General features: G+C 34.4%; 1 protein-coding gene across 1 annotated transcript; it reads right to left on the bottom strand.

Moving 5' to 3' along the window:
- Nucleotides 1-3,881: 3,881 nt before the first annotated feature.
- LOC136028098 (uncharacterized) lies at nt 3,882-9,326 on the bottom strand. Its single transcript, XM_065705724.1, has 4 exons — nt 9,213-9,326; nt 7,366-7,530; nt 5,548-5,763; nt 3,882-4,397 (listed from the first exon to the last, which is right to left on the bottom strand). Exons 1-4 carry the CDS (start codon nt 9,225-9,227, stop codon nt 3,957-3,959), a joined length of 837 nt encoding a protein of 278 aa, XP_065561796.1. The 5' UTR covers nt 9,228-9,326; the 3' UTR covers nt 3,882-3,956.
- Between the last annotated feature and the right edge of the window lie 11,652 nt (nt 9,327-20,978).

The following is a 20,978-nucleotide window of genomic DNA, read 5'->3' as shown; positions in this document are numbered from 1 at the left end:
ATACAAAATAACATCCCAAGAGAATTTGCTTTTTTTGCTGATTCCAAACATGTAAAATTTATTAAATTTGATGACACTTATTAAAAACTACGAGCACCGTTAAAAAGTCGAAAACCTTAGTCCTATGGTAGAAGTTACAAGATCCTATCTAAAAAATGTGGAAGTTTGAATTTTGTCAGAAGAAAGGTCACGCATGCGTGTTTGCTTGTTTTTTTTCTAGTAGTGATCGTACATTTTTAATGGTCCTAGACTATTGGGAGAGGGTTAATTAGATCTTAAAAGTCTCTGGTACCCTTTTTACGTGACGAAACAGATCTATCTTTTGATGCTATTTACGAGAATATTGAAAATTATACTTCAGAAAGCAAACATGAAATTAGTTCCGGAGTTATCTCCTGTCTCAAAAAAATATGTGTCTGTTGTAGTTTTTTTTCCTCTAATTAATATATTCGTCTCCTTCTCTTTTACCAAACAACAGAAATACCAACAAAATATTTCAAGTACTTATCCATAGTTAGCTCCAAAATGCTTAACAAGGAAGGGATAGGAAGCTCGTTTGGGGTTGCGTGTTCCATTAAAACACCTTTAGATTTATAAGAGTATTTTTCCAACAACAGTTTCAGAAAAAATTTTTTTTTGCCAGAACTCTCATTTGATTCCTCTAAATACAAAGAAATAAAATATATAGTGGAAGAATAATAAAATGAATAATAATAATAATAATAATAATAATTTATTTATAGCCCACTGCACAAAACAGTGCAAGGATAGTGGAGTAAAAAGAGAGAAAACAAAATAAACATAAGAAAAGTAAACAACACAAGAAAAGAAAACTACACACAAGTACAACAAAATCAACAAGGAAAAAGGTTAACAGAACAAACAGGTGAGCCCGTGATACGGGGTAAGCCGTCGACATGCTTGTGCTGATAACTTATCATGAAGCTACTGTAGTTTGCAGTTTTGTCGGGAGCTTTGTATTTTCAGATAATTCTCTGGTTTTGATACAATAGAGGTAGAAAGCTGTTATTTACAGTATTTATAGTAACATCTACGGAGTTTACATATATCACTCTCTTTCAGTAGAATGAAGGTCCCAGAAAGAAGTACAGAGTGATCACAAAAAAACTGAACACAAAAACCAGAGCCTTTGATTATACTTAGACCAGTTTGACACAATCCTAGAGTATCCAAATGACTTTTTTACAAGCTTCAGATATTGCAGTCTGGCATAAGGACAAAATATTCTTAAAAATTGTTAAACCATGCCACCGAAAATTTTCTACAGAGGGAATGAATGTATTTTTAATTTGAAGAGGAGTTTTTGGCAAGGTACCGTTAAAACAAATATATTCGCATTTTTCAAGATTCAGATTTAGTCCACTATCAAGGAAACCTTTTTTAGCCCTTTGACTAGGCCCTTTGATCTGCATAAGCAATATATGACACGTCAGTAAACCCCATAAAATACGTCCAAGAGATCTTGGAAATTGCCCCAGCAATACACATCTTGAAAATTTGAGTTGACAATACTCCACCTTGACGTACACCACAATGGACTGCAATATTTTCTTGCAAGAGAGTCTCATTTAGTTTTAAACGCAAGTGTGCATGATCAAACCCAGTATCTCAGAACAAAGATAATAGAAATATTTACACAATTTATAGGAAGGGAATACAAAGCTTGACTGTCAACAATACTATCGAACGCCTTAGAAACATCTAACGAACAAAAATGAACTTGCACATTTCGTTGAGAGGCTTGACGTAGAACATTTGCGAGTACCCTATGGGCGTGTGCACAACTCATTCCTTACTTGAACCCAAACTGATTTTCCCCATAAAATCCGCTCTCATTGATTGACGGAAGTAGAACATATTCAAAATTTTGCTTAGGGTACGTGACTGTAATGGGGCGATAAGAAGAACAAGCCAGTGAGTGAGCAGTCATTAAGTCAGTGAGCAGCTTCACTGACTTAATGATAAGGTCATATGAAACAAGTAAGACATGCCGCTGTGACAGGTTACGAGGTAAACAAATGCTTAGTAACTTACTATACACCAAATGCACAGAGTTATTTAACTTCGAGAAAATTTGGGAGTAGTGTGACAGCCATCGAGACGAAGAAATATTACATTGAGTATTATATTCGTCAAACTTGGAACTATTTGAAAATTTTTTCAAATCTGTCTTATTCTTCGGGAAATTTTTCCCACTAAGACGGGTTTTTCTGAGAGGCTTTTTATAGGCAATCTTTGTTGATTGCTCAGTATCAAACACTTTTTCCGAAGGAGGTCTGCCACACGCTACCTAAATTCGGAGCCAAAACGTTGCTTTATTTTTATTTGTTTAAACTCTGGGTGAATATTCCACACTGGCTGCCGAGTATTAATGCGACATTGATCAAGAGGCACTGCCACACCTTCCACTTGTTTTAAACGAGAAATTATTTTTAAATAATAAATATTCAAATCCAGTTTTTTACTCGGGCAACGGGTACTAAGTTGCAAAAGGTGGTAGGGCACACGCACAGTAGACAAATGGGAAGCAAGCGTTATTTAATAAACATTCCAATTTGTCTTTTCCCAATTTGATTTTTTGAACCATTTTTTCTTCTTTGGGGCATTAGCATGAGGAACTGAAGGCAAAGAAAATGTCAAATAAACAGGAAGGTGGTCAATGTTGCATTTATCTTCGTCAACATGAGCCACAGAAGAAACCAGGCATGCACTTAATACACAATGATCAATATTTTATGTCGGCCCGGTTTGATGCACGTACCTGTAACCTATATCATTTTGGACAACACGGTACAGGCTTGAGAAAATATCCAGAAACATTTCCAAATGTTGGGAAATTGTGTTTTAATCTGTATTCATATTCCCCAAAACAACCCAGTGTAGACCGTTTGAAATTAAGTAACCTTCAAGTAACTTAAGTCCTTAAATGTCCTTAAGTATTATTTGCAGCTGTGTGTAAGCTTCCGCGTAAGCAAAAGCTTACACTGGGACTGTAATTGAAAACTTGAAAACTGGGACTGTAATTAAAGGTCTGTGTTTCCTTAGATCCAATTTGAAATTTTCGAAAGTAGACAAGTATCTTATTCTTGACCTGTTACTAGATGATAAAATGGCAGGACTATGTTAGCAAGTAGACCCTATATTAACTCACGGCCCTTTTTTACTTTAGTTTAAATAAAGTATTATCATAAAAGCAGATTATTAAAAGTACGCAAATAAACCTGTTTCCTCCCGTAGATAAGAGTGGGTGATTTATCTTAGGCTCAATTTTCTAGCATTTTTGCATTTAGTTCCATGACCGTGTTGGGTAACGCTAAATGGTGTTCGCTGATTTTTTTCACTTGAATTTTTTTTCTTGCGAATCATTCTCTTGTTACTTTTTTATTGCTCTTTGGTCTCAACCCATTTAGTTTTTTGGTAAGTCAATTTGTGATGAAAGCCTTTGCCATTTTCTGGATACAAACGTTACTAGTAATTGGAGGGATACGTGAAAGTGTCCGGGCAACTTATTACATCTGAAACTGGCGCTAGTGTTGACAAAAATGCCGACACCATATAGCGTTTGGCGTTTCTTGGCATTTTTCAAAGCTTCGTAATTGTGTTTATTTTCAGAAACTGAGATCAGACAAAAATTCTACAAAAATTTTACAAATTAAAATAATTTACTTTATTATTACACCGATAAAAACCCAAGAAAACCAAACGCTAGATAGCGTTGGTTTTCTCCCGAAAATATTGGGAGTTTCCCTTTTGCAAGTCACCCATATTCATGTGGATTCACTATATCTCCAGGTCTGGAATATATCGCTAACTTTACAGTGATTGAATAATGAAACTAGTTTTCAATACAAATTGAGAAATAATGTAAAAACTAGTTTATTTGCGAGTAACAAAGAAAATACAAAAATTACTTTAAAAGTATCCTATCACTGTCTCTAGTTAAATGCTGCAAATTGTGGGCTAAATTGGAAGGACTGAGGCTGGAAGGGCTGAGGCTGGAACTGTCCAAATTGGAACTGAGGAAGTGTAAGGGGAAGAGCACGAGCCTGTTGCAGTTGCTGAGGGTTGGCATTCTGAGTTGGCGCAACAAAAGAAAATTGAAATCCCTGTGGTGTTCGCTGGATGAAGGTATTGGGATCAGATTGAACATTTGTGACAGGAGTTTGTTGCACAGCATCAAATACAGGATCTACTTGCTGTTGTTGAGGTTCAGGGGCTGAAACTGCAACAGGTGATGTAGCAACCTGAGCAACCGGGCCAGGGGCTGATGCTCTTAGATTAGGAATGACGTTCTCTAAGGCATCAGGAATTCCATTCTCATCAGCATCAGTGCTAAAGTCTTCTTCAGCGTTCGTTTGTTGTATCCTTTCTTTTGCCTGTAAGAAAAAAATAGTTATTAGTTTCAAAGTGCATGGTTTCAAGTTAATCCAGAGACCTCTAAAAAAAAAATAAAACTCCATGGCAATAAGCTCTTTCGATAGGAGTCGCCCTTGTTATCAATAACATCTCGCAATAGTAAAAACAAATTGATGCAGAGAGACAGCAAATGTTCTTAGAAGTTCTTATTTGTTCTTTGTTTGAAGCTTAAGCACTTGAATTCAATCCCTGTTACTGAGATCCGTAGTTTCAATAAGAAACTACATGCTTAATCATTTTATTTAGTTTTTAACTAAGTATTCCAGGTGTCTTTGGCCTCTAAATATTTGACTGATACGAAAAGTATTATTTTTCTGGTATTCCCTATGAATGAGCTATTGTTACATAATGACTTATACATCTTCTCCCACAGATCTTTTCTAAGTACACCAACGTATTTAATGATAACATATTTGGAAGAGTTGGCGTTGTTTAAGTTTTGTCTGCCACAGTTTACAAGATATGTTTAGACTACCCAATTCACGGCGATGAATTCACCATACACGCGAAAATGGACACTTTACTGTAGACCAGAGACACAAGAATGCTAAAACAGAGAAAACCATTCTGGCTCAAGACACACCAACTAAAAATATCACTGAATTATCTACCAAACAAAGCACTGTTTACGTTAATAGGGTTATGAGATCAAAATCGCAACAATTGCTATTAACTTGTAACGAGAACTTTTTTTTCATAGAAGACATAGAAGAAAATTGTTTAAAGTTTATAAGTTTTCTTGAAGTTCTTTGCCTAAATTTAAATCATTTGACTTACTTTTTGAGGACCAATTGCTTAGAAAAAAAATTTCTGCCTGTAAATATTACAAATGTCTTCAGCAGCTACTTTTACATATTTCCAGCTTATTTTGAAAAAAAGAACTGCTCTTACGCTAACAGCATATTCCGATCGACAGCATATTTTGAAAGATTTGTTTTCTTCTTGGTAAGAAGAAGAAGACGAAAGAAAAAAAGTCTCTTCTCTATTAAAAATAAAGAATAATAAAAAGTCAAGGACAAAAAGCCTTGGATTAGAATTAATTTAAACGCACGCTATATGTTAAAAGTTACGTTTCAAATCCTTTACGAATGATCAACAAAAAAAGTATACCTGTGCAATTTCTGCAAGTGGAATAGATGGCAGATCAGCAGCTCCTGGACTACCACTTGGTGCTGGAAGAGGGAACGGTGCAACCGGAATATGATCAGCTTTGGCGACAAAACCCGCATCATTACCAGCCGTGTAGTCGACCACTTTGAGGTTGCCCTCTGGGTCAACAAAACCATATCGTCCATTTATGTTGCCTCGGGCGTCACGTGTTTCAACCTTAATATTGGTATGTTTTAATGTTTGAAAAAAAAAACTTTCAATGGGAAATATGATTAGATATTTTAACAAACACAGGTGCGTGATTCTCATTGCCGCTAATGCTTCGAATTTAAATATATAGGCTGATTGATCGGCCCATTATTTTATTTTACTCTCAAGCCAGAGAGATTTTTATACAAACCGTAAATGTATTTACATATTAGAACTTCATGATGCAATACAAAAGACAGGAGCTTGAAACAACTGTTTTTCTTAGATCAGCCACTATAGAGCTGGCCGATAAGATAATTGCCGTTGCCATATTTTTCTAAGTCACCATAAATAAGTCTATGGCTCAAAGGCAAATCGCCTTGAAAACTAAAAGACTACAACTTCCCCAAAATTTCTCTAAATTTTCTAATAGTTTGTCTTTTTTGTCTTCTTAAGGTTCATTGTTCTCAGATTATGCTGGTAAAATGACACACATTGATTCGCAAATTGACAAAGGTTTAATAAAATATAATTGGAGTAAGAAAACTAAATTTGGTATCTGGACACCAGGGGTATCAATTTACGAAAATGTCAAGGGGGAAAGAGAAACCTTTAGTTTTCAAAACCTATGAGGTGTTTTTTTTTTTTTTTTTTTTTTTTTTTTTTTTTTTTTTTTTTTTTTTTTTTTTTTTTTTTTTTTTTTTTTTTTTTTTTTTTTTTAAACAGATGTTTTTCAATGAAAATACCAGAAAATGTACCTTATTAAATCTAGGGAGGATATAAGGGAGTGTAAATGTCTCTCCTTTCTCCCCTTAATTGGTTCCATTGCTTAACATCAGAGGCTAACAACTTAAACATTAATTTTCTAAATTATTTGAAAATTAGCAGACTTGGTGCATTTAAATATTAAATACTTCAATAACTCCTAGAGAAGATTTGTTTTGACGTCCCGGGAAGTCAGATTTCTACATCAGGCATGAATCTACATTTCACTGTTTTTATAGAAATTAAGCCGAAAAGTTTCTCTGAAGTTTTAATACCGGTTTGAAAGAAAACACTTTTTTAATGCCTATTATCTATGAAATGATTGGAAGCTATGGTAACTAGGATTACATCTTATGCAACATGAACTTGATTTAATAATACAATTAATAAGGAAATGTAGCTTTAGAATATGGCAAAAACAATGGAGGATTAAAAATCAAGAAATATGTCCTTTATAGCGAGAAGCCAGACATCAAGCTATTCAAAAAGTCCACAACTCAACCGAAAACTTAAAATAAACATATAATTTGATCAATTTTTAGAATAATGAGAAATATTTATTTGAACTATAGTCCAAATTGAACCCTCTGAAGTTAATCTTATCTTTAATTATGTATATATTTGATTTTGATTTCTTATTTAGATTATGGTCTTCCGATAATTACGAAAGTTTTTCACCTTTAACCTTGTATTCCCTCATTTATTGTTACATCTAAACATAGGCTATATTTTAAGTAGTAGTAGCATTTACCGAAACCAATTTACCAAGTATTTACCGAAACCAACATAAAAATAAACAACAAAACGCTACAATATAAACAATTGATTGAATTAAACTAATAATCAATAGAGCTTGAAAATTACCTTGAAAGTACCATCTGCGGCTTCATAGCCAAATGTATAAGAGCCATCATCATTGACTTTGTTAATTTGCTTCAATATCGGAACTTGGGTAGTTGTTGTGGGTGATTCGTCACGAGCGCCTTGCGGAGCGCACATAGCAAGGCCAACAATGGCTGAGACGCATAACTGAAATAAAATTTGGCACCATAATAACAATTTACGTTTTGAAAAATTAACCGCTAATGATATCAAACAGTTAACTAGCATACTACTGATTCGTGACTTTTTTGTTAGTTGTATATATCGCAAAAGAAAAAATATTGATTCATTTCAGACGGGTTGTTCCAGTCACATTCGGGCTTTAAATTTTTTTTATGTAGATAGTTGTATTTCAGAAAGAGTACTCTTTCTTTGGAACAAACGAACTCTATTAAAAAAAAAAAAAAAAAAAAATAAAACCACTTTTTAAAACTTAATATTTAATGGGCCAGGTTAGGTGGTTCCCTCACATGAGCCAAGTTAGAATCCTAATTTGCTGCAGTGCATGTAGTATCTGTGCTATATGCTTTTGCTAAAAGTGAAGGGTGTGGAATAACTGTAACATGATTAAAATACACCATTTTGAATATAATGTCAAACTAATCACTCTGTCACATCTGAAAGTTCTTCGACTAAAATAAACTATATAGAATTCAAACAAAACTATAATTTGAGGAACGTATTTTATCTGTCAGACACTAGGTTAGAAAAAAATGCTCTTCGAGTTTCAGTTCTATAGTAACTCAAAATAAATAAAAGCAATACAAGGCAGGTAGACCAACTTAAACCTACTCAAAGGTCATTGGTCTTGTATTTTTCTTAAATATGGAATACCTTAGTCCTTAAGACTGAAAAATAGGCTCTTGTATTAAACAGTTACAGTGTCCGTGTGAGCAGTACGGACGTTCAGTCATTGTTTGCCATGTTAACTTGGTATAATTTATGTGTAATCTTAATGTATAACGTGACAAGTTCTCCACTCTATACTTTTCGTAAAAATAACAAGTGAATTAACAAACCCGTTTCTTAGAATAAAATAAAGAAATAAATGAATCAAAATAAAAAAAAATCGATGTAGAGTTGGCTTATATTCGAATTGGTAATAATATTAGAATTATAGATGGTTATTAGAGTTGGCAATATTGGCACCCCTTATTTTAGTGGTAGTAAATTTCTTAAAGACCCACAGTTATTCGGGCTAGTAGCCTAAGCCCCCTGTGCAATATTATACTACTACTTAGCCACTTGTAATATAAACATTCAACCTTTTTGGTAACTCAAGTCGTCTTTTCATGCCCCAAATCTGTGACGTCAACTAGGGGTAAGAGGGTTAGGCTGTTTTGACCCCCAGTATTTTTCGCTCCCCTCACCCTTGGATTTCGAAAAATAGCTTATTCGGTATTTCCCTTGAAAACTGGCAATCTTAGTATTTTCGTTGGTAAAATTAAAAACAGCAAAACATGCCCTCCTAGACTTTTAAAAAAACACCCCACCTAATTTTAATGAATCAACGCCTCTGCGCCGAATGACTAGAAATTTAGATATTTTTCCAGCCATGTAATATACCTGCACTCTTTGAGCATGCGTTCTCTCCTGTGACAAGCTGAATCCTAGTAAAATTCTTAGGAACGTATTCACAAAATTCGCATCATGGAATTGGCTCTTTATCCATTTATTAATCTGTTAGACATCTTGTCGTTCAATGTCTGTGCATTATGTGAACTTTTTTTTACCTGTACTTTACCGTGTATTTATTACTTACAAGTAAAATTATTAGCGTGAATTTTTGTGGTAGAAAAAAGCATGTCCAATCCCATACTTATACTTACAAGTGTTCTAGACATTTCTATTGAAAGATATTACAAAACACCAGTTAAATTACTGATGGTTACAACAAATGTTCGGGATGTTATATAGGAACTTCAAACGCTTCCTGAAATTGAGCAGTTTATTGCCCTGAATAGAATCCCCCCTCCCTTTACAAACCGGTGCAAGACTTCAGGCTTTTTCGGGCGTGGCTCATCTTCCTTCCTTCTCATCAGTTTCTTGACACATGCATCTGTTCAGATCAATGACCACACCCAATCCGCTAATCTCATGATCTATGTAATGGCAGCTTTTCTTACCGCAATAAATTTAAATACTTCTTTTGAGCAAACCTTTTAGAAATATTAAAATTTATGCTGCGAAAACGTTTATTTTTAGTTAATAGGAAAAGGTAAGTTTGCCTTTCAAACATTGAAAGGACGATGCTTAAGCTTGAAATAAACAAAAATAGTCTGTAATATGAAAACACACGCAAGTGCCACCTCATCTCGTCAAACTTCCACTGTAGGGCTCAAAACGAAATTTGTTTGTCCTTTTTTCGACCAAAACTTGTTTTGTGATATTGATTTCTCTTTCTTTCACTTATTTCTCTCTCTTTCACTTCCTGGCTGAAGGACCACGAAATGGAGATCAGCATCGTCGGTAGGGATTGTAAAGTCCAATGCCGTATTCTTTACCTTTTTTTTTACTGTGAATTTTCTCTTGGTTTATCACGTAATTCCTATGAAAAATCAGTGCTACACAAACAATCTGACACAGACACATACTTTTTGTATACTGGTGCACTTATGTGTATCTTAAAAATAAAAAAAAACTCGCGAGTAAGATTTGAATCTAGAAATCATGGATTATCAGCTTTATTCTCAGGAATAAAGTCTTATACATTTGACCATTAAAAAAAAAAAAAAAAAAAAAAAAAAAAAAAAAAAAAAAAAAAAAAAAAAAAAAAAAGGCGAATGCAGATAAAACAGCAATATAACAAATCTTAAACAAAACTCATTATTAAATTTGCCCCCCCCCCGGATTTCCTTTTTTGTCTACGGTTTTTCCTGTATTCCTATATTTTCCATGTTATAGAGCTATTTCAGTAATTTTAATGCAATTAAGCCAGGTCTGGACTCGGCGGACTGGGACCAAAGAAGCTAGGAGACACTATGTTGACTCCGCCCCCTGATCGGTTGAACTACTCATTTAATATAAAGGTATATTATTTTATGCGAGAAAGGGGGGGGGGTGAAACTTCTACTTTTGTTTTGGAAAAATGGGATAACTACTTGAAACAAAAATATAAAATTACAGTAAATCTAGTAAACATTTTGTTTCGTAAATTTATATTCATATTTTTTTCATATTTTTAAGAATATAGGGCACACCCTCCAAGCAGATTTGTCTAGAAGAGATGCCACCAAAAATTAGTGAATTTCGTTGAAACATATCGATATTAGATGAGCAAGTCTATTTTGTTTTGTTACACAGCTTAAAAAACAGGCAAAACAATAGGGGTAAGACCGAAATTTGCAACCCCCCGATGGAATTGGCTGCTAGGGCCCCGATAGATTGGATGCTAGGGCCTGGTGAATTTCTTGTTATGGCCCCCATTGGAATTGCTTGCTAAGGTTCCCACCTTTCTCTTTTTCATGCTTCTTTTTGATTATATTTTATCCTTTATAAGCTGTTTTCACGTTTTATTTTTTTCGTTTGTTGTGCTTTAACTGCTTTTTCTGTGTTGTAATAATGCTTGTAATTTTTTTTTATTCATGAAATTTGTATGAACAAAAACCTTCATTCTTTAAATTTCCTGTATTGGGATAAAACTTCGAAAAGTAATCATTTATGCAATTTAAGCACCTTCTAGCCTTTGTACATTGGTATTGTTATTCAAGAATGCCTCTAATATAAGTGTAAAATTCCATGTAGTGAAGAGGAAAAGAAACACTTTTGAACGTATATGAAGGTGTACCATATTCTAGCCATAATGATACTCTCGCTTTTATTTCATCTCTGATCAAAGAGTTTGTGGTAACGAACTGTAAGTAAGAAGCGACCCTACTCAATGGTAACCGAAATACTAAAAAAAACGAATACCAGTAGATACATCAAAAGAATCGAATTTTTATGTTGATTTTAAATATATAGGTCTCATCAAGTTTAATCTTGCTCATCAAAAGTTACAAGCCTGAGAAAATTTGTCTTATTTTCAAAAAAAAGGCTGAAACACATTCTAAAAGTCGCAGAGTTTTAATGGAAAATCACATCATTAGATTCAGCAAATTAGAGAACCTTACTGTAGAGGTTTCAAGCTGTTATCTGCATAAGTGTGGAACTTTGTATTTTTTGCCAGAATAAAGATCACGATTGCGTGTTATTTGTTGTTTAGTTTTGTTTTTTTTCCAAGGGGTGATCGTATCGACCGAGTGGTCCTAGAATGCTGCGAGAGGGCTCATTCAAAAGGAAGTCAAAAGTTTTAGTATTCTTTTTAAGTGACCAAAAACTGGAGGGCAACTAGGCCCTCTTCAATGATCATTTCTTTCCGAAGTCAACAAATCAAAATTTTGAGATAACTATTTTTTTAGCATAGTCGAAAAATCCAATAACCATGTCTTTGAGGACGACTTAATCCCCCACAGTCCCTGGGGGAAGGGCTGCAAGTTATGAACTTTGCCCATTGTTTACATACATTGGTTATTGAGAAGTATACAGACGTTTGCAGGGGGTATTTTGTCTGGTGGGGGTGGGGTTGGAGGGGGAGGGTTTCGTGGTAGGATCTTTCCATGGAAGAATTTGGAAGAGAATTTTCCATAAAGAGAGTGTCGGATTTCCCAGCATTATTTAAAAAACGATTAGAAATGAAATAAAACAAGTTTCTTCAACTGAAAATAAGGAGCAACAATAAAACTTAAAACGAGCAGAAACTATTACGTATATGAGGGTGTCCACCCCCTCGTCAATACCTCGCTCTTTACACTAATTTTTTTTAGCCCTTTCAAAAGAACTATTTATTCTTATTAAACGACCTTTGTGATTCAGTGGTCATTCTTAAAGAATTGGAAAAAAATTCGAACTTTAGCATAAAGGGCGAGGTATTGACGAGGGCGCGAAACCCTCATATACGCAACAATTTCTGTCCGTTTTAAGGGTTGATATTGCTTTTTACTTTCAGTGAAAAAAAAACCAGTTTTTATTAATTTAATAGCACATTCAAGTTCCAACAGAGTAAAAGACTCTATTTGTAAAAAATGCGCCAAGAGCAACCCGCAATATTATCTAAACGTTTGCCTACATAACAATCAAAGAGAATCTTAAAATGTCTTGAAAAACGTCTTGTCGGTGAAATTGGTTGCTAGGGGCCCCCAATGGAATTGGATGCTAGGACTTCCATGGAATTGGTCGCTTTGGGACCCTGCTAGAGCTGCTCGCTAGGGCCCCAGTTGAATTGGATGCTAGGGCCCTCGTCGGTTAGGTTAGGGACCCAATGAAATCGGATGCTAGGGCCCCGTTCGAACTGGGCTCCTCCAGTGAAATTGGAGGCTAAGGCCCAAAATGGAAGTGGCTGCTAGGGCCCCATTGGAATCGGTGGCTAGGGTCCCGTTGGAATTGAACACTAGGTGCCTGGTGGAATTGATCGCTAGGGATTCCATTGGAATTGGTTGCTAGGGGATGCTTCTGGAATTACTCGCTAGGACCCCATTTATGAATGCTAGGGCTCCGGTGGTTAGGTTAGGTGGCCAGTGAAATTAGGGCCCCGATGGAACTGTATGCTAGAGGCCCATTCTGATTGGCTGCAAGGGCCCCCAGTGGTTAGGTTAGAGGTCGGATGAAATCAGATGCTAGGGCCCCCGATGGAATTGGATGCTAGGGCCCCGGTGGTTAGGTTAGGGGGTTCGGTGAAACTGAATGCTAGGGCCACGATGGAATTGTTTGCTAGGGCCCCCCGGTGGTTAGTTTTGGGGCCCGGTGAAATTGAATGCTAGGGATCTATTGGAATTGGTTTCTAGGCCCCCCGGTGGTTAGGTTAGGCACATGATGGAATTGGAAGCTATAGCCCTCGATGGAATTGGATGCTAGGACCCGGGTGGGTAGGTTAGGAGACCGATTAAAATTGGATGTTAAGGACCCCCGAGCGGAATTGGATGCTAGGGCCCCTAGTGAAACTAGACCCTAGGGCCCCGTTGGAATTGGATGCTAGGGGTATGGTAGAATTGCTCGCTACTTCTTTTCATGAAATATTATACCCCAAGTTTCCTCATTGATGAAATATTCATAATAAAATCAGATGTATTTTCACCGTATGTATTCCTTTTTATGGAAAATAAACCTTAGTTTCTTAAATGCTCAAATATTTTTAGTAAACTTAGATGTTTTTAACCGCGTGTTTTCTTAATTCTGAAAACTAAAACCTTAGCTTCTTAAACGATCTAATGCTTTTATAAAGCCAGATGTATTTGAACAGTGTGGTTGCTTATTTATGAAATCCAAAACCCACGTTTCTCAAATGTTCAAATATTTTTAATTAAAAAGATGTATTTGAACCGTTTGCGTTCTTTTTACGAAACCTAAAACCCAAGTTTCCTAAATGATCAAATATTATTAATAAAATCAGATGTATTTTAACAATGTATTTAAACGTGATTCAAACGTATTTTAATCAGATGTATTTAAACGTGTGTTCTTATTTGTGTTAACTACAACCCAAATTTCTTAAATGCAAAAAGAAATTAAATAAAATAATATGAATTTTAAACGTTTGTGGTCTTTTTTTGAAAACTAAACCCCAAGTTTTTTCAATCATTGAGAGTTGTTTTCAGCAATAGGAACACTCACGGTTAAAATATACCCAATTTTACTAACAATATTTGATCATTTAAGAAACTTGGATTTCAAGTTTCATAAACAAATTTAATTTCTTATTAAAAAATTTTTTCTTATTATAAAATAAACCTTTTCCTTATTAAAAATATTTGTTCATTTAAGAAACTTGGGTTTCAGATTCGAGAAATAAGAAAACATCCGGTTAAAATTACATCTGGTTTTATTAAAATTATTTGATCATATAAGAAATGAAGGTTTTAGTTTTCAGAAATAAGAAAAGACATGATTAAAAAACTTTTGATTTTATTACAAATATTTGAGCATTAGAAGACTAAGGTTCTAGTTTTGATAAAATGGGAAGCACTCGGTGAAAATACATCAGATTTTATTATGAATATTTGATTTCATTATTAAAATATTTTAAAAATTTTCATATTAAAAATTTTATTTTTATACATTTCTGAAATAAAAGAACATACGGTTAAAATGCTTTGAATTTTATCAAAAATATTTGGTAATTTAAGAAACTAAGGTTTTAGTTTTCTGAAATAAGAAAACATATGGTTAAAAAAATTGATTTTATTTAAATATTTGACCATTTAAGAAACTATAGTTTTAGTTTCCATAAAATGAAAATCACAAGGTAAAAATACATCTAATTTTATTCTGACTATTTGATCTTTTAGGGAACTTGGGGTTTAGGTCTTATGAAAAGAAACACACGTGTTTAAAATACATCTTATTTTATTGAAAATATTTGATCGTTTAAAAAAATTAGGGTCTTAATTTGAAAATATAATAAAACACGCGGTTACAATATCTCCAATTTATTAATAATATTTGATCATTTAAAAAGTTGGGCTTTAGTTTTCATACGTTAGACGCAAACATTTAAAATGCATTCTATTTTATTAAAAATATTTAAGCATTTAAGAAACTTTGATTTTACACAGTTAAAATATATCTTATTTTTATCAAAAACCTCTTGAGTAGTTAAGAAACTCGGGTTTTAGATATGACAAATAAGACCGCATTTGGTTAAAGTACATTCGATCTTTATTATTTGATAATTTAAGAAACTAAGGTATTAAATTTCAAGAAAAAAAGGAATGCACACGATTGAAATATTTCTGATTTTATTAAGAATATTTGATCATTTAGGAAATTTGAGTTATAGATTTTAGAAAAAAGAATGCACATGGTTAAAATACATCACATTTGATTAATAATGTTTGATCATTTAAGAAATTAGGGTTCCAGTTTTCATAAGAAAACGCACTCAGCTAAAATATATCTTATTTTATTATGAATATTTGACAATTTAACAATTTTCGGACTTTGTTCTCAAAGGTTAAACTACGTCAGATTTTATTCACAATATTTGATCGTTCTATAGATTAGGGTTCCAGTTTTCATAAAAAAGAACGCACACAGTTACAATATATCTGATTTATTAATAGTAATTGATCATTTAAGAAAATTGGGGTTTAGTTTTCATAAATATGAAGACACACTGTTAAAATACATCTTTTCTATTAAAAATAATTTGAGTATTTAAGAAACTTCGGTTTTAGTTTTCAGAAATATGAAAACACACGGCTAAAATGTTTTGGATTTCATTAAAAAATATTTGAGCATTTAAGAAACTAAGGTTTAGTTTTTATAAAAAGGAATGCAAATGATTAATATTTAATGTCATTTCAACACATGCAAAAAAGGCAAAAAATCTCCCTCCCCCAAAAATTGAAAAAATTTCTAAGTTAAAAAATCAAAATAAATTTTAAAGTTCAAAACATTCTAAGTTCCAAAAAAGGGGGGTAGGAGTTGGGGAAGAGCATTGGGGACCCTTAGAGGTGGGACATTGGTTACCGTAAATTCCCCTTACAAAAATGTCATAGCAATTGATTCATTGGGAACATAAATTTGCCGGTTTTCTTTACCCAAGCCCGCGTCCTAAGAAAAAGGGGTAGCAGACTTGCCACTTTTTGGTTCATTAAAATTTGGTTCCTATCATATAATGTGGTTAAAATCCCGTTTTGTATTCACTCAGTGTAGGATGCCTATAAAAATGTAAGTCGGTTTCACCCGAATAAAAAGTTTATTAAAAGATTTGTCATGGGATTACTGAATATTAAGTATATACCGGCAGTAATATGCAAATGAGGTGTACCATCTGTAATATGAAAATGAGCACTCGTATTCATAGAAGATCTTTGAATAAATTATGTATTTTCTGTACCCATTGAGGCTATAGCGATGGAATAAATTACGTATCTTTTGTACCTCTTGACCAAATACTACTCTTGTCGACTTGAATAATTATCCTTTGAAAATCGGAGACTGGTCGATCCCTATAAGGATTTTTTAATTATCCTTCAAATCTGTGAGGTTATAAAAGTTTTATGATGATATTAACGATTGAATGTGTCGGAATTTTCACTCAAAAGTGTTTGACCTAGTTAGGCGCAAAATATGTATTTTGGGCTAGAAAACGGCACCTTTTTGAGGCACTATATTTTTTATTATATAAAGGGGCACTATAACAAAAAACTTGAGCCACCCTATATTTCGCTCATATGCTGTTGAGCCATCGGTACATTCATCAAGTTTTAATTTCTTTTCACAATTATTTAGCATTTAGAATTTGCTTGTGAGGACCTGCACAGTTTTGTTGATACAGACTAAAAAGCCACTAAATAAAATTTGAGCTACCTAATTGCTTTCTTGAAATCATATTGACATCTGTTCTTTTTCAAAATTTAGTGTTGGAACTATGTTTTAATGAACAAAAATTATACTTATGCTATGCTATAAGCAGATGCTTTACTATAAGAAGACATTTGTTTTCTTTTTAGACTCTAAGCATTTCCAAAACTAGTCAGTTCTTATGTATGTATGTGCTGTATATTAGAAAAAATGATCTGGTTTTGACTTAGTGAAGAGCGAAGTATCTCCCATTTACTATTTGTTCCCTGGGTACTTCATATGGAGGGGGTGGTTATAGAAGGGACCAGCACCCGCCAGAAAATTTCCCCCTGAAAAATTCCCTCCCGGAAGGAAAATCTCACATACAAAAAATGAGCAGTAACAGAGAAAGTACAAAATGGGTACCTTGTGATATCCATCATATGTCCTAAGGGGTAAAAAATGACCGGATTTTTATTCTTGATAAAATTTTACAAGCCTTTTCCACAATTGAAAAAAATGAAGTGAATCAAATAGTTCATCATATTTTTTGAGTAAAATGCAAAAATGGACAGAACTTCTTATTCCAACTAGGTAAGCAAGCAATATTTTAAGTAAGCAAAGAACAAAAAACAAAAGAAAAGAACACTGAGAAAGGTTTTTTTATAAGGCCAACAAAAATAGTGGAAGAAACAAGATGAATATTTCGTGAGGACAACAGCTTCCATTCTTCAGGGGTATAGGAGAAAGTTTCTAGAAAACATGTTTGCATTTCCTGAGCAAAAATACGAAACCGGATAGAGCAGAGAATTTATTCCGTATAGGAGGGGGAATGCAGCTCCTCGTCCCCAACATCCCTCCATGGTCATAGAAGCTTCGGAGGATGCTGGTTCGATCTGAAAATGAGAGTTCTGGGACTTTTTTTTTAAGTCGTAAGTGATTGGAGACCAACCAGATCTTGTCCTAAAATTGTTTTATATATCTGGTCCATTTTTTGCCCCTTAGGATATCTGATCGACATTTTGAGGTATCTATTTTGCACACTTTCTTTATAGCTGCTGAATTTTGCATGTGGGAGAATTATCCAGGGAAATGTTCCACTCGTCGAATGTTCCGAAGGGAATTTTTCGTGGGGGAACTATTCAATGAGGAATTTTCTCAGGGGAATTCTCAAGGGTGGCACAAAGCACAGGTCATAGAAACTTGTGAAGGGATATATTCAACCAAAAATTGGAAGCTTTATGGTCATATTTAAGGGGTGTAAAAGTGATTGGAGCGCAGCGATCCCCTTTGAATATCCTTTCGTCCTTGGCTATCCCCGTAACCTCTTATGGTAGAGGACTAAAATTTTGTTATAGCAATTATCTTCTGAATAGTCGAAAGGTGCAATAACTATGTTAACTCCGCGGCCTAAGGGGTAGTAACTCTGGATAACGTGCACCATAGCTAGTATAACGTGCACCTATAATAACGTGCTAGTAATAATAAATAGCTAGTAATAACGTGCACCATAGTGTTCATAGCTAGGCTTTAGTAGAAAAGGCGACGGTGTCCAGTTCAGTTCCATTTGATCGGTATTTCTTTGACGTATATAGTGTTATCTTTTTTTAACTTTTTTATCTATTAGTTTATTATTATAATTTCAGACCTTGGGCTCTATTACAATTGTCATAAACCTTATTTAATGACCTCTGTTTTCTTCTGTCTCTTTTTTTTTCTTTTCTCCATTTTTATGAGTGAATGTCTTACATACTATGTGTTTAAATGTTTAATGTTAAGGGTTTTGCTTCATGATTCCCTCCTTACAGGTCATGGAGCCTTTGTGGGGTTTTGAGACTGTACTATTTAATGTTTTTTGCTATTTTATTTGGTTTTAATATATCCCATCTTATCTTGGCCGTCCAATCGGTTTAGAACTCTGAGGGATTGTTTCCTAAGCCAAGATAATCTAAGTTTCCCCAGGCTAAGCTATCAAAAGTACCCACATTCCTTAGCACATTAAAGGAAGTCACGCCCCTCCCAATCTTAAAAAAAAGGTTCTCAGGATTGGCTTGGGGGATCGTAAAGAGCTGGAGGGAGCGCAAGAGGATTCTAGATATTTTTTTGACGGAGAAGGGGGGAGGGGCATGATAAAATTTTTTGATCTGCCGAAGAATTTTTATCTTTTAGCCCCCATGGAACATTTTTTAACGATGAAGTGCAAGTTGAAACATCGTAAGACATTATGCGTCCTTGGGTTATCAAAATAGTGAATCTTTAATATTTCGAGATAGGCTGGGGGGATCGAATTGAAACGTTCATGGAGTTTTGGAAGAGGGAGCAAAAGATAATTTTTTATGCTGCGTTAGAGGAGGGGGTTATGAGCTAAAATATTTTTGGTCCTCTATGAAAATTTATCAAAAAAAAAGTTTACTGTGTTTTTTTCACAAGCAATGAGGTTTGAAGACGAGGACCGAAGGCCTGTCTTACTTAAGTGGTTTGCAGAGAATGTGTCCAAGATAAAAGCTTGAAATTTTTGTATAAATAATCTTGTAACCATGAGAACAAAAATTGGGCTACAGACATAAAAAAAAGAGCGTAAACTGGAAATATAATCATGAAAAAAAAGCATTTGCATGAATATTTTCATATATTTTACAAACATTTTCACTTATCAGAATACAATAGTGAGTTTTTCCTTTTTGGGGGAGAAGGGGAGGGGGATTCCGAAAAAGAGCTTGGAACCCCAAAACACGACATATAATCAAAGTGAAACGTGCATTTTTGAAAATCACAATTGTCGAAAATCCTTAACCAGGGGTATACACCCCCCTCCCATATTGAAACGAACAGAAGGAGCCAAATTATGGGCGATATTTTGGCTAGTATTCACACATGATCACAATGCGTTAAGCACTTTTTGAAGCCCTACTTGAAAAAAATGGCAGGCGGCTCCGAATGGATACCCCCCCCCACCTCACAGAGAAGATTCCAGAAGGCTGTGCAGCACCTAGTAAACCTATTTCTTGGCAATAAACGTCTCCTCCCTCGGCAAACAAAAGAAAAATTACCTTAAATGAGAGTTCTTTTTAAGGTAAGGTTTTGAATGAATTTATTTCTAAGCGAAGATCACAAACTTCTATTTCATGGCTCCTTCTAGGACAAAAAAAAAACGAAAAAACTATTCAAACAGACACGCAATTCTTATTAAAATTAAATGAAAAACTAGTTTTTTTAACTGAAAGTAAGGAGCGACATTAAGACTTAAAATGAACAGAAATCGCTCCGTGTATGAAAGGGGCCGTTCTTTTCTCAACGCCCCGCTCTTTACGCTAAACTTTGACTCTTTCTCTCAATTCTACTTTATTAAACAGTAAAAAACTTGAGCGTAAAGAGCGGGGCGTTGAGAAGGGAACGGCCCCTTTCATATACGGAGTAATTTCTGTTCGTTTCAAGTTTTAATGTCGCTCCTTACTTTCAGTTAAAAAACTAGTTTTTTTTTATTTAATTTCTGAACGTTTTTGAATTAATGCACGTTTGATTTTGGCTCTCCGCACATAAATTATTAAAACGAAATTTGCATATTAATTCTTTTTTTGGCTAGAAGGCTTTCTCTTAGTTTTGATCAAATGGTTTTGAGAAATAAGGGGTGGGGGAGGAGGCCTAGTTGCCCTCCAATTTTTGGTGACTTAAAAAGGAAACTAGAACTTTTAATTATTAACGAACGTTTTTATTAGTAAAAAATATACGGAACTTAAGAATTAACTGACGTAACCAACTTCTATTTTCTTATATTTTTATTATGTATATGAGGGGGTTTGTCCCCTCGTTAATACCTCGCTCTTTACACTAAAGATCAAGTTTTGTTCCAATTCTTTAAGAATGACCCCTGAATCAGAAAGGCCGTAGAATAAATAGTTGAAATTACTAAAAATACTTTAGCATAAAAAACGAGATATTTAGGAGGAGAAGAACCCCTCATATGCGTAATAATCTCTGTTTGTTTTAAGTATTAATGCTGCTCCTTACTTTTAGTTGAAAAAACTTTTCATGTTTATTTTTTCATTGTTTTTTTTTAATAATAATGCTAGAAAATCCTACACCCCCTTCATTGAATTTCTATTTCGCCATGGCATATTCCTCTAAGGAAAGATCCTCCCACACAGCCCCCTCCCCTCAACCCCTCAACCAAAAAATCCCCCTGAAAACGTATATATACTTCCCAATAACCATTACTGTATGTAAACACTGGTCAAAATTTGTAATTTGCAGCCCCTCCCCCGGGGACTGTGGGG

This window comes from Artemia franciscana, chromosome 1 (assembly GCF_032884065.1).
Source record: "Artemia franciscana chromosome 1, ASM3288406v1, whole genome shotgun sequence".
Classification (NCBI taxonomy): domain Eukaryota; kingdom Metazoa; phylum Arthropoda; class Branchiopoda; order Anostraca; family Artemiidae; genus Artemia; species Artemia franciscana.
The sequence above is the reverse complement of the archived record's forward strand: the minus strand, read 5'-3'. Positions and strand labels throughout refer to the sequence as shown.

What these genes read in the sequence shown, in the direction of transcription:
- LOC136028098 (XM_065705724.1), bottom strand. An exon ending in CCGCAGATGGTACTTTCAAG is followed by an intron (nt 5,764 to 7,365) that starts GTAATTTTCAAG and finishes ACCAATATTAAG; the next exon opens with GTTGAAACACGTGACGCCCG. An exon ending in CACTTGCAGAAATTGCACAG is followed by an intron (nt 4,398 to 5,547) that starts GTATACTTTTTT and finishes TTTTTCTTACAG; the next exon opens with GCAAAAGAAAGGATACAACA.